This window comes from Cyprinodon variegatus, unplaced genomic scaffold (assembly GCF_000732505.1).
Source record: "Cyprinodon variegatus isolate N-32 unplaced genomic scaffold, C_variegatus-1.0 Scaffold224, whole genome shotgun sequence".
NCBI classification, from domain to species: domain Eukaryota; kingdom Metazoa; phylum Chordata; class Actinopteri; order Cyprinodontiformes; family Cyprinodontidae; genus Cyprinodon; species Cyprinodon variegatus.
The window spans coordinates 457,873-472,690 of record NW_015150677.1 but is presented as its reverse complement, the minus strand read 5'-3'; the positions used below and the strand labels follow the sequence as shown (position 1 = coordinate 472,690).

Below are 14,818 nucleotides of genomic sequence, written 5' to 3'. Positions count from 1 at the left end.
ACTGCGACACACACCGACCTGGTTTCCGAGTATAAATCAGCTTTTAGCGGGCAGGCATTGATGATGATGCAGGCTTTGCTTTCCAGTGAACTGGGAGGTATAGATTGGTAATTACTATCATCACCTGTAAGTAAAGGAGGTGACAACCAAATTATATCCAAAATACCCCACGATCAAGTTTGATTCATGCACCAAATATCCTCAAAAGACTCTTCAATAATCTAGTACAGTGAGGACTTATAACACACACAAAGCTTGCAAACCATTTTAAATGTTGTCAGCCACTGCTAGTTACAAGATAAAGGCCAGAAATGGCAGGCTACACTAATTCTAATGATCTAGATTTATAGGGCAAAACACTCATTATGTGATTTTGAAGCCTAAACGTGTCTGTTTTATTTCTTTTAAAACCAATTTCTCTGCTTCGGTTTTAACCAACTTTCATAAAACCTTTTTAAAGAATTGACCTAATATGGTTTACCAGCAGTAGATTGAATGAAGTGAGCTGTTTGCTGACGGAATAAATAAAAGAATTGGTTTCAATATTTTAATGAAACCAAATGTATGTGCAGATGGGCATTATGCATTTTCACAAAATAAACAAATTCAGTCTATTACTTTATGGTTAATCATGGTCAATACATATCAAACCTCCCAGGCATGTGATGTAGAATTCCCAGAAAGAGAAAAAAAACAAAAAAACATAATGAAATTACTTCTAGGAATTTTTGTATCCAGCTGCTTAAGTGCACCTCATGAGATTAGGTTAAACTGATCCACCGTGGATCCACAGACCCATCTATTTTGCCGAACACATGGTTTTAGGAGGAGCAAACATGACATTTAGAATGAAAACCAACAGAAAGAGGAATCCAGGTTTTCCCGTCAGCCTTTATTTTTCTTGAAACGTCCAACAAAACTAGTATAAAATTAATACATGAATAAAAAAACAAAAATGCAAATCAAAAAAAAAAAATAAAAAAATTGCCTAAAGAAAGATTTTCCAAGAAGCTGCAGAATCTTAGCGAGCTAAATGGTATCACAGCTCTCCGACTGTGAGATGAGTGGGGGGGAGGGGCGAGACAGGCATGTTATATGTCAACCAGAGTGCTGCACGCAACATTGTGTGTGCGTGCGTGTGTGAGTGCAAGAATAAAGGTCACAGCACAGCATTCTGCCGGAGCTGTGACCTTGAGATGCTGACGAAGGCCTGTGTGCGTGCGTGTGTGTGTGCATGTGTAATAACCATGCTTACAGAACAGATGGAGCTTAGAGTACCAGACATGCAGTCATCATGAGTGACTGACCAGCTTGGGGTGTGTGTTCATGTGTGTGTGGGGCTCTTTCTAACAAGTGCATCATGAGATGAACTCCCTTCCTGTGCCACACACTCACACACCCCCTCTTTAACTCCTCTAGTGAGGCTATCCTATTTCCCAAGGCAATTCACCATCCTATTCAGGACCAAACCATCAATGTGTGTGTGTGTGTGTGTGTGTGTGTTAGTAACATGGGCTGCGGGGGCCGGCAGCTTAAGCTGGGATGGCGCACGCAGGCGAGAAGTGGGGCTCACCAGTCAACCTGGCATCTAGGTCAGGAGTCCTGGATAAATTAAGTGTGACGGCTGAAATGTCAACTACGGAACGCAGCAAATGCAGTCTTGGAGACGGGGAGGAATAGGCGAGGGAAGGGGAGCAGAGTGGAGAGAAAGAGGGGACTAGCTCCGTGTTTGTGTGGCCACAGGGCTTCTATTGTGCATGAATGGGTCAGTGGAGAAAGGGGGCTTTGAGCAACAAAACAAGCTAATGGAAGGCGAGGGGCACGTGATGCCAGCGACTCCAACACACAAATGTAGCTATTAGAAAATGAGAACTATTTCCCCACCGGCTCTCCTCTTTTTTGCCAAGGATGCTGTACTCCTTTCTTATCAGATGCATTACAACCGTGTCTTCATGAAACATTTCCCCCCTGGATATGAATACTCATCAACGATCTATTTCACTCTTTAGGTGCGTTTGTCTTCAATCTGGCATCCAAATCTGTCTATGTAAATTACGATTCCTAATTCTGACATGGTAACGTCTCATCTGCATATCTTCTAGAGCTTTATGAAACCTGGACAAAGACCAGATACTATAGAATGGGAGTCAGTCAGCTTTTACAGGTTAAATAAAACCTGAAATCAGAACAGGCAAGAAAGATCACTAAACTATGAGGAAATGTAAAATAGATTTAAATGCCCAATGTTGATCCCTTTTCAGTGTGTGGCAGAGGGAAAATGGGCTACTGTTGAAAAGCTGATTTTTGGTTATAGAAGTAAAACTGTGTTTATGCTAAATAGATAAACCAACCAAGGTTAGTTGATTCTATGGAAAATATGAACCTTTAATGAGTAACTGGGGGGAAAAAACAAAAATCTAAAAGCGTAAATCCCCTCCAGTACAACGACCACCAGAAAGAACCTATCCAGGCTGTTGGATTTTGGGGGTAGATTTTTGCCACGTTGTGTTATTTAGGCTCTGGTTCCTGCAGTGGATACAAACTCCTGCGGTGAAACTGGATCTCACTCCTTTCCCAACCTCTTGATATCAAACTAATCAGAAATCTGCTTTTATGAACCATCTCACTACACAACTTTAGGTCAGTGATGATATCCCTGAAGGAGAAAAGACAGAGAAAGACAGACAAGTGGCGATAGAGGGAGCGGAAGGAGAGGAGACGAGGAAGGAGGGGGGGGACAGGAAGGGAGGTTTCCTCTACGGGGTGGTGGGGGGTTAGTGGGACCAAGAGCGAGGAGAGATTATTCTGGTGGCGCCTCTGTGCGCGTGCCTGTGTGCATGTGTGTGTTGCACACGTGTCTCAGGATATGCAGCTCACAGGAAGCAAACGGCTGCAAGAATCCATTTCCCCACACACACACACAGACACACACACGGAAATACAACCACACACAGGACAGACTGCAGCACACACAAGAAAAACACACACACACACACACACACAAAACCCCAACGATCCAGTACGCAATACGCCGCTGTGTTCTCAAATGTCAGGTACACACACTTCCCTCAGACTCCAAAAACACACACACACAATTTCCCCACCCACATGAAAAATAAACACTCACATGAAAAACACCCACACACAAAAACAAATGCACATAGTCTTGATCTCTCTCACACTCGCAGCCTTGCTACCACATCAAAGCGTTTGTTTGATGGAGACTCACCTGTATGTGAGGCACTTTCTGTGGGGTAAGAGGGGGTGAGGAGAGCGGGAGGGGGGCAGGTGGCTGAGGTGCCCATGGGTGGGAGGCCTGGTTGGGAGGAGGGGGCGTGCTTTGCAGGTGGTGCGGGTGTGGGGGCAGATGTGTGTGCTGCGTCTGAGTGTTCTGGGCAGGTGGAGCTAAGCCCTGGTTAGGGGCAGGGGCTCCATGTTGACCGAGAGGCGGACCCTGGAAAGCCATAGGAGCGGCCTGCAGGGGCTGCCCACCTCGAGAGGCTTGCTGTTGGGCCTGGAGAACTCGCTGGTCACCTCCCTGGCTGACCGAGGCTTCGTGAGGCCCTGCAAAGAAAGACAAAGATGAAGGTTTTCCTGAAAAAGGAATACAGCTGTGAGAGCGATAGAGCTAAAGGGTTCCTCAGGGGTTATGCCAAGTACCACTCTTATTTATTGAACATTTCAATACTGCTGATTGTAACATTACAACTTTTTTTATTTCTACATGTCAGCAGCCAGATAGAACTTGGCTCATGATCTTTTGTTCTTCACTATTTCAGGATATAAAAAGTTGGTACCTTCCCTCCTTGGACAAGCTTTAAGATTTTACACTAAAGTTTTAAAGCTTATTTTCTTGTTCTTTCTATTTAATATTTGGAGCTCAGCACACTGTTTATCAGTATGCTTAAGACTTGTGAATATTTCACCACTGTCAGACACACTGTTTTGTTAGTCTTCCCCACTGAGACTTTAGCTTTGATTTATTTTGAGACCAACAATCATCAAAACCATTTCTCAGGGTTCAGTATGAGGACCACAGTTGATCTTCTATATCAACAGATGGTGTGTACCCCTCTACATGCTCATCTGCATTGGCAATGTATGCATATTAGTTACCATGTCCACACCAAACTTTGTCCTTATATAACATCAGTTGGTAAATTTTATTTTTGTAAAGTATTAATCTTGGAGGACATTGTGCCTAAAAATCTAAATTATTTTAAAAGTCTGGCAATGTCAGCATATGGAGGAAACCAGTTTTACACAGATCAAGTTACAGAAAGAGGCTGCATGGTTGTTATCCAGATTTCTTCTGTTATTTTAGAACATTGCCTCCATCTACTACCCTCTTTTTTGTATTTGGGGTCTCTTTTTTTTTATTTTATGCACCAATGTACTTCTAAAACTAAACTCCTAAATGTGGAATTCCACAATCTGTATCCTGACTCAATTGTATTGTTTCTGCCATATTTATCTTCCTTGTTATGCTGTCATATATATATGCTATCTTCTCAAATCCTATATGCATTGAACATGATCACAGCTCTGAATGGTCAGACTTATCGGTTCACAGATTTACACATTTGGTATATTTTAGTCTTTAAAAACATTTTCAGTCACCAGCTTTAATCATTTCAGTTCTACACCCATCTAAACAGTTCAGGAGGCTATGGTCATTGGCCCAAACACTGTACTTTTTGAATTTAAATTAAGGATACCGTCTCCTTAAACACCTTTGAAAGTATTTCTGCATCACTTGAAAGAAGCATGGATCAGAAGATGCATACAAAAAAACAACAATGAGCATTTAAAGTTTCCATAAAGATTACAGCACAAAATGAAAAAAAAAACAAAAAAAAAAACACCTAGTTTGTTTTCCTTTTAAACTTTAATTTACACGATAATCAATATTCAGATATAACCAAGATTAAAACAGATATATTAAAAAGATTAATTTGCCTCAAGTTTTAAACAAAGCCTATGTAAATTGAAAAAATTGTGTTATTTCTGTAGCAGCCACCTTCAGCCGCTTATCTGACCAAAACAAGGCCAGCTAAACCAACATGACAAAAACATCTAACAGAAAGAAGAAAAAAAAAAGAACCTTCTCATAAGCCAAACAGAAAGTGTTATTTAGAGATAGTTTCTACACGAAAAGGAAGGAAAGACAAAACCAAAACGCTGAAGCATGTCACATGCTAACTGGGCCAATGCTACGAACACTACCACTTCAATAGTAAAAGGAGCCTAAAAAGGCCTGGAAAGCTCCTGTATTTACAAAAATAAAGCAGTAGTCCTCCCATAAGACTTAGGCTAACTCTACCATCATATATTATAAACTCTTTGCAATACTTTCTGCTTTTATAAAATTGAAAATAACATTCAGCTACTACATAAAAGAAAAGAGCTTAAAAACAAACAGATACCCCTCCTTTTGCCTGTAAAATAATTAGGGGCCAAACTACTTAAAAGCAAACTTGTTCTAGAGGAACCAAATTAAAGTCCATAGTAACCCCTCCTGCTGAAGTTGATCACTAAAAGGAAATATACAAAATCACCAGAAAGACACAAATTGTACAGGGCTGCTGTTGAATGCATTTGCATGGAAAAGATCCTTGTTTACTTTATCAAAAATGTGTTTTGCATGCACCAGACCCAAGCTTGTTTTGAAAAACAAATTACTTAAGTTAAGAATTATCCTACTTTATCCCGCAATAGTAAAATTTTTTGTATCCACACTAAATTGAGCAGCAAATGAAAGAACAGTGACATACAAGAGATATCTGACCATTATAAAATAATAACCAAATTAAATGCAGAGACATCGATAAATGTTATTAAAATAGGAGAAATGATCATCTGGTCTTTCATTATGCCAAATAAGGAAGTGTCACTAAAGGGTTATACTTTTCCAACTGGAAGCTGAAATATTCCAATTGTAGATTTTGCCTCAATAGATGTGCTAGTTTAATTTAAAGATGTTTCTGCTGTTGTCGGTGTCTAGGACTTTTCTAACAATCAATGGAATGGCATTTTCTCCAAACTGAGAAAAAACATTTTTATTCCAAACTGAAGTAGGAGTTTAAGGTCTCCTCACCTTGTGGTTGCTGGAGCCTGTTCTGCCCGATCTGTGGTCCACGCTGAGGCCCCATGCCAGGATACATTTGCCCTGCACTGGGAGGCATGTTATGGGGCTGCTGGTGCTGTGGGTGTGCTGCAGAAAGAGAGTTTTGGGGAGTTCTCTGTGCATGGGCCATACCGCTGGGAGGTGAATGCATTGCTGTGTATCCTGCAACATCCGGAGGTCCAGCTAGTCCTGCACTAGGGGGTCTTCCCTGTGGGGGAGGAGTTGGAGTTCCCAGAACCCGCATAGGGGACATAGATGGGGGGGAAGGGTAGGATCCCTGAGCTGGGGCGGTGAGGTGAGACTGGGGTTGGTTTGGGGGGATGTTTGGGGGATGGTTTAGGGGATGCATAGGCTGGCCTTGCTGTCCCGCCTGCTGTTGCATTGAGGCAGAGTGGGGCTGGTGGGGTGGAACAGAGGGGTATCGCTGTCCCTGCTGCCCCGGTGCCGAGCTCGTTCCCTGGTTGAACCTTTGGCCCAGCTGCCCTGCTCCAAGGGCCTGGCTGGTGTTAGCGCTGACGTTAGCGTTAGCCCCCTGGCTAATTCCAGGTCCCATGGCAGCGTACTGAGGCTGATAGCCAGGGTACTGGGCACCCCCGAACGGTGCCATGCCCTGTTGGTGCTGGTGGGGGTGTGGAGGTTGTCTAGAAGGGGAGTGTGGGTATCGAGGTGTGTGGCCCATGTTAGGATAGTTCTGGGGCTGGGGCTGAGGCTGTCTCATCTGGACGCCCCCCATCCCAACATGTCCTAAGTAGTGAGATGGGTCCTGAGCTGGAACAGGGGCCATGCTCTGTGGAGGGTAGTGTTGGTTCATGCGAGTTGCACTTGATGTAGGAGGACCTTGCATGCCAGCATAATTGCCTTGAGACATTTGGTAGCTTCCCATCTGGTTGGGACCAGCCCCTGATGGTGCTGAAGCCTGCTGATACACAGATCTGCTCTGCTGCTGCGGGCCCCAAACTCCACCTCCACTTCCTCCTCCTCCTCCCCCAGCGTCCCCCTGGTACCCATGGTGAGGGTTGGAAGAGTTAGCTGGGCTGCTGTGGTAGTGGGAGGTCATGCCATTCATGGCCGTGTTCACATTGGGTGACCCCTGGTTTGGACCGTTCTGGGCCATCATCCGTCCCCCGGTGGCGCCCGGCTGATCGTAGCCTGCGTAAGGGCTGTGCTCATACATCTGCCCCAGTTTGGACTGCCCCGGTCCGGCTCCGGTGCCATGAAGCATCCCTTGGTGGTAAGCCCTATTTCCCTGGTGCTCGTGGTTCAGAGATTGATTTGCCGGCTGGACTAGCGGGTTGGCCTGACCAGCCGCTGACTGCTGGGGAAAGCAGTCCCCCAAACTATCCAACCCGTCTGAGAACAACCCTGCATCATCACCAAAGAGGCTCAACATCCCTGGATCCGCCATGGCTGGGTGGTGGACCCACAGATGGGAGATGTGCTGTGAAGTGAAGAGCTAAGCACTAATTTGAAGCGTTCCACTCCATCGTCCTCATTAAGGTTCCTGGAGAAACAGGTGGGGGAACAGAAACAGACAAAAGAAGAAGTTAGTGATCATACTAATAACAGCAAAAAGCTGCTTTAAGCCGTTGTTTTAATGAATTATTTGTGGTATTAGACCAGCTGACTGATTACTGAATTCTACTATTACTTTCCAACACATGAAAAGGCTAGCATTAACGTAGCTTTTGTTGTAGATACCCTCCTGATGTTTGCTGTACGAATAAAGGGTTTAGTCTTTTAATAATTTTCTAAAGCTAAGTGTAACATCACTTTGAAGCTTAAAAGTTAGAAGAAATGGAAAAAGTGTTTAAAGACTACCAAAGTTATTTAAAAGAGATTTCAGGTTATTCAACCACAAACAAGGCGGAGAAAAGAAAAAGAAAAACAGACAGTTCACATCAGTGTCCTCTGCACCCTGCCCCCCAAACTCCAATTCACAACTAAACAAAAGAACTTCTTTCTTTGCTAACACACATTTGGAGTCACAAAGTGTGCCCCCCCCAATCAGTGTGTGTTAGAACAAAGGGCCGAGCAGATGCAGCTCTGTTTAAACAGCAGCAGCTGCCAGAAATCAGCCAGCCAACAGGGCAGACAGACCAACCTATAGCCAGTCACTGCTTAGCTACTCGGATGGCAGCCTTTTCAATAACTACTCAGGCAGTGCAGGCAGATGTTTCGAGACACCAGAACTAAACACCTGCATGCTACCATCTAGGTTTAAGACCCCCTCCTCCTAGAAAGCAAAAAGAAAAACACATTCAGGGGGCAGACTTTAACTGATGCAAAACAAGCCATGTTAAAATTAGAAAGACCGATATGAATTTAATTGCCATTCTACTGATGTGGCAGCCCACGGAACGTCCCATTCTGCGTGAGCGAGAGGGTAGGTGGATTGAAGCATGCAGTTTGAGTAGTGGAGAGCGGGACAGGGAGGAGGTGGGGGAGGTTTGCTTGTTGCTTCTAAGCCGTGCAAAAACAACACCCAAGCCAACTTCTACCGCTGCATGGTTTCCCTCCCCCTTGCACCTCGTTTCTCTCTTCCTCCACAATTCTCCCCTCCCACCCACTATTTTCCCCTCAGCCACTTATGGGTTCATTACAGAACACAGCAGGTATCAGGGACCAAACCCTCATTATTTCCCCTTACAGAGTGGGCAAACATTAGTAACTTTCCCTTATCAATAAATATTGTGTGGCTCAATTTGATTATACCCTCATATAAAATCCATGGTCTTTAATTTTGTGGTGCTTCAGCCCCACCACTATTATTCTGAGGCAGCAATTTAAAAGGTGCTAGCAGTAAGCTAACAGCTACAGAGAGCCATCAGTGCATGCATCAGCAGTTTTTTTGGTTTTAACACCAGCGATTCATATCTTTTAGCAAAAAATGTTTCCGTATTTTTAAATGCTAGCATCAGTATAGACTTAGAATTTCACATGAGGCTGTATATTAGCAGAAGTGTTTCCATTAAAGCTTTTTATTCGAGTAGAAGGATTTGATGGAAACAGAAAAATAATATCAACTCATCACATTTTGCTAAGGTTTGTGCTCAGCTTGAGGGGATTTTATACTTTTTCGAAAAAGTTAAAACGTGCTATAGAGGAGATGAAAATATACCTGTTGAATAAGTTCGGACCAATAAAACAAAAAGACTGATAATCCAGGTGGATGATAACATCGCTAGCACTAGCTCTCATGATAAAGTTTAACTCGCCTGATTAAAACATTCATTGAAACCTACTAATCCGTGGTACACAGAGAACTGTTTGCTAGCTTGAATTCTTTTTTATAAAAGCCAAGCGGAACATTAATGTATGATAAAATCATGCTTTGCTCCTTTGCATCACATGGTTAAAACTCAAACAGCTCCAACTTTGGACTGTAAAATCTACCTTCAGTTATCTAGAATTCAAACCTTAACAAAATCTGTAATTTTCCTATGAAAAAGCAAACTGATGCTGTTGAAGACGGGATTTAGGAGAAAGTCAGACACCATTTGGTTAACATCTACTCCGTCAGAGTCTAAACAGGGACAGTTACGTAGACCATATTGAACCAGACCGAGACAGCAACAGAAAAAAAGAAAAAGAAAAGACATCTCCTCGAGGATTTTACAGCGTCAGGTAAGAGCATTTCGTTTTGTTGTGTAAACAGAATTAACAAGTCTTTCCCAGCATCGCTTCATAAACCCTAAACAAGCTACCAAAACAAGCCCTATTCAGTTTAATAAGCTCCAAAGCTGAGAGACAACCTAGGACGCACAGCGATATTTGATCACCGATTTTTCATCACTTGGAGCAAAACAGTACTGACCATTAAATATTTGCTTTAATTTCTGGCACCCTACAAGTTACATCTTCACACAGAGACTTTATAGTAAATGCAACAGTCAACAGAAAGATATTGACTGTTTTGATTTTTGTTTACATTGATAGAAAATATTTCATGTGCTGATTTTAGGCTAAATTTAGCCTTTCCGTACGTGTTAAAAAGAGAAATGACTGAGCTGTATCCCATTCTAGCTTTTTTATGAAATCATGAACAGACATGAGTGTTTCAGAAAGGTCTATTTAGATACAGGATTTGGTAGGAAACTTCATATCAAGCGCCAAGCATTCCTTCTCTGCACTTCATTGCTATATTTGGTTAAACTCTCAGACGCATAAAAGCCCACACGCAATTCAGATGATGGTAGGTGAGATGCTACAGCTCACAGTAAATGATGGGAACAACCATGTGGAAAATGTGGTTTAATTGCAAACAAAAACTGACATTAAAACAAACAATGCAGCTGTTCCTTCTATAGGTTCAAATGAGTTTCCTTTGAGGTATATTTAATCAGCTGAACCAAAAACTGAAATGCTATCCTGCTAAGCCCTCTGTGGCCATTCATACATCAAAAGTGTATAAGTGAGTTTTCAAAAATCAAGATGCATTCTTGGATGACCGGAGTTGCCATATGGCTTGAATGTCGACACAAAAGCAAGAACACATCATGATTCTACGCATTTTATTCTTTTTTAAAATGATGTTACCAAATGGTTCAGGGATCCTGAGAAACCACTTCAAATTATATTTCCTTTTCATACCAACTTACCTGGATCCAGCTTTAAACTCTGCACCTGAGTCACACAAACTATACGCCGTCACTACATCCCTCCCTCGTCCCTCTATACTAGTACCAGTCAGCAGATATGCCCCTGGGACTACCTCACTTGGTGAGTCAGGGCCCTAACAGGCTGACTGCCCAACACCCCACGCCTTCACAGAACGCATGGAGGGCAAAAAAAGAAACGGTATAATCAACATTGTGGAAGAGGTTCTTAAATAAAGAACAGTAAACCAAGTCTGGGAAGAAAAAAAAAATTTTTGCTGTTCCTATACAGACAAAACCAAGCAAATTCCACAAACCTTTATCTTTAACACTTAACCTAAAACTAAAACAAAACTATAGAAATATGACTCAGTATATACTGCATAAACCCCATGCATCTTCTTCTTTTTGACTATAGAGCCGATGTAACAAGTACATTTCTCCACTGTGAGATTAATAAAGTCAATCAATCAAATATCTTTAAGTTTGAAATAAAAACAAATGTTATTTTATGAACAAACATGTCTAAATATATAGTATATCAGCACACCATAATGTTTAGTTTTGTATTTTTGATTTGTCGAACTGAATACTAACAGAAAAAAACTCAAGACATCCCCAGACAGTCATGTTTGTGGTTATGTGTGAGGTTTGCAGAGTCATGTAGTTAATGCCAAAATTGTTCCAACAGGCTCTCTAATGAAGGGCTCTGAGGGTCCAGCTATTCCATGTATGCTTTGAAATTCATCTGAAAGTGCAGGTCGAATGCCAAGCACGGTCTGGATGTTAGAGTGCTACTAACAGGTTTCTAAAATCCATTATAATAGATTCAATTTATTGAGTGCATCACTCTTTTTACCCATGTTCTGACCTTGAACTAGCAGAACTCATTTATTTATAAACAAAATACATTTCTTCTTAAAAAGGCAAATTCTCACAGAAAATAATATAAATACATTACCTAAGGTAACTATCTGCATTCAAAGCTAAATCCACCAAAAGGAGGTTGGATGTAAAACTAATATCAAGATGAGCTAAATTCAAAAAACCAGTTGCCACTTGCTTAACATTGAACCGCAGCCAGGGAAGATTTCATTACTTTAAAATGGGAGACATGATATAGGTTATGACTTGTTGAGTTTAGGCCATATATTTTAGCAGATTATGGAGAAGATTGTAGTAGAAAATGTTCAGTTTTAATCTGCAGAAGTGAACTACTTAATAAATGTATCAATATGCTCTACATTAGCAGATTGAGGAGCCTAAATACAGTAATGTACATCTACACCGCCATTCACCTTGGATTAAATGATGGAAACGGCGAGAAGGCTTCAGTAGCATGAAGGCAGCAGATGTTGGTTAAAGTGTAGAAAGAGAAAACACTGAGAATAGATTTCTTTCATAGTATAGACGTTTCGTTTTGAGAGGAATCTGAAGCCAAAAATGCAGTTTGATTTTCTGATAAAGCTGCGACTGTAGTAAATTAAAGTCATACTGCTATTTAAATTATGATTCCTAACTAAAACAAACCTGGGTGAATCACAGCGTGCTGAAGGGAGCAGAGGTGAGTCCTTAATGAAGACCAGTATCTCCTAATTTAGTCTATTTTAATTTAATTTTCAGCATTCAAAATAAACACTAGTCACGTTTATCACATTTTATATCATGAAATTATTCCATCATTTGCATTTATGACAGCTTACATGGACTAAATCAACAACATTTAAATCTTAAAACTATTTTTTTTTTATCTATAGCCACTTTAATTTAAAATAACTTCTGACAGTTCAGGTCTGTCAGCTGTTGGAGCGGGTTGCACAGCTAGATTATGAAGTGCGCTGCGGCTGAAAGGCTGTTTTCTTGCAATTCAATCACTACAGGAAGGACAAAAAAAGTTTCACCATGTGTCTGTGTGTTTGGCAGGTGAGAGTAATTGAGTGTAATTTCACATCCTTTGCAGCAAGCTACTATGAAGGCAACCGATTTCCTGTCAGCTGTGTCAGAGGCACACTACTTAGACCATGAATTATACAATAAAAGATAAATGTAGCTATATGAGCACTCAGGCTGCGGTGCATGTGTGTTTGTGCACAACTGTATGAATGATTTAATCAGACCACAGATTTAGTTAAAAGAAGAAAAGCAAGAGATTATTGGCTCTACTGAGACACCTTGTGTCTCTGACCTGTTGCCCCGAGGATGCACCTCATCTGTAGCTAGGGCTCAGCTTGTATCTACATCTCCACTCTTTGCTCACATGCATTTCAACCTTCCTGCTGTTTATTGTGAACACCTCAATGAAACTTATTTATGTCACCAAAAAAACATGAGCCCTCGGCTCCCTTCTAATTTGTTTTCTTAACCACATCCTCCACCAGCTCAGATTAAACTTCAGCTCTCGTCGTCTTTTTTTTTTGGCAGTAAACCGTAATATGCAAACACATGCACAACCTTGCACCAACACAGGGCTGTCATTGCAGGGGGAATTAAGTGACAGGACAACGTGCCGGTTCAGATGCAAAATCTCAAAGGATGAAGAGTTTAGCTCTTGCTGTGCCCTCTGTGCTTTTCTCTGCTCCACCTGCTGAGAAGAACACGTGGAGACGAGTGGGGCAGACATTATGTCGCATCTAATGCGAGCGCCGTAGAAAACATGTAAAAACACCTAATGTTCTGCTGCACTGCTGCCTAAAACCTGGACCTGTTATACCTTCAAAATGATGGAAACACAGGCGGCAAAATTCAAGATAAGGAAGCAAACCGCTGCAGAGAAAACTGCTGCGTACCATCTGCTCAGCTGATAATCCGCGCCACGTTGGACCACGCAGCTCAAATTTGCCTGCTCCTTACAGATACCTGAAGCCACACACCGGCTCCAGCACATCCCAAATATAAGGTTTCTCTACCTTTATTTCTGGAAACACGACTCCTATAACTGAACAAGATCTCCATCTGTTGTTATGAAAGTCATCTTGTATGATAGGACTGGCTCTAAAAACAGGAGCTGAATAATAAACCATGAAGCAGGTTAAAAGGATGTAACGGCAAATGGTACTCAGGTTAGACAATGATTAATGAGCAGTAAATCAATTTATATCAAAGCAAAGGTTGTCTGAAGACTAGAAGGTCCTGGGTCACAATCATGGCTGAAGCCTTTATGTATGGGGCTTTGATGTTCTCCATGTGAATGAAAGGGGTGGTTCGAAAATGCATGCATGCATCAGTGTCTAAATCCATGTAGTTCTGCAATAAGGCATATGATTTGTCTGATCAGCAGCCTTCCAATATCCCTGCAATAATTATGCAGGAACAAATGGATGAAATCAAAATGCAACAAACTCCATCCACATACAATGGCCTGAACTAATGCAACTATGGCACTATTTTGTTGAATTTTGCAACGACAACATCCATATTAATTAACCCATATTTTGCTCGCTCTCTTTTGCTTCCATCATCCAGATGCCCTTACCGCTCCCCTTGAACTTTACTGTCATTAATTCAAATCTAAAACAGGCTTGTGCATCAAGGGCAGTGAAGGTCTCTCTAACTGGCTGAATATATTACCAGCATGCAAAGCTTGATTGCATGGGACTTGAAATTCGATTGTCAACCAAATGCTGCATCCGAGCAGTTCTCTGCAATATCACATCATTATACGTCCCCACGCAGCTATACAACTTGTTAAACGAGATCAACCAGTAAGATGTTTATGTACACAGTTTTTTTTTTGTTTAATATTCAAACTGTGTGGAATGATTACATGTTTCCGTATTAAATCAGCTGCTTTTACAGTTGATTTCCAACTGGTTGAAAAGAAAACTTAAAAATAAGTCATCCTGTAATATCTTCCCACCATACTTGTTGGGTTTGGCAGTTGTTCTACATAAAATGCCCAGAATGAGCAGGTGGAAATGATTCATTATGATTAGGGCTGTACCTAAAGATAATTTTGCTCATCGATTAAGCTGTTGATTATTTTTTCAATGAATCCATTCATAATCAGATAGCAAAAAGTTTGCTTAAAGATACATTTTAACAGAATTTAAATCAGGTGTAACTAAAACTTTCGTCCCTTAATGTAAAATATATTATA

At 41.5% G+C, this 14,818-nt stretch overlaps 1 protein-coding gene across 2 annotated transcripts in view; it reads right to left on the bottom strand.

Moving 5' to 3' along the window:
- chd7 (chromodomain helicase DNA binding protein 7) overlaps window positions 1-14,818 on the bottom strand; it is an 81,765-nt gene that overhangs the window by 49,443 nt on the left and 17,504 nt on the right. The window contains exons 2-3 of one of the 2 annotated variants that reach the window (XM_015380894.1): window positions 6,098-7,628; window positions 3,230-3,564 (exon numbers count right to left, since the gene is read on the bottom strand). In XM_015380894.1, coding sequence (XP_015236380.1) covers window positions 3,230-3,564; window positions 6,098-7,532 — 1,770 coding nt within the window. In that variant the 5' untranslated portion in view covers window positions 7,533-7,628. Of the gene's footprint in view, window positions 1-3,229; window positions 3,565-6,097; window positions 7,629-14,818 lie in introns of those variants that run through there. The other variant, XM_015380896.1, reaches the window with a different exon arrangement.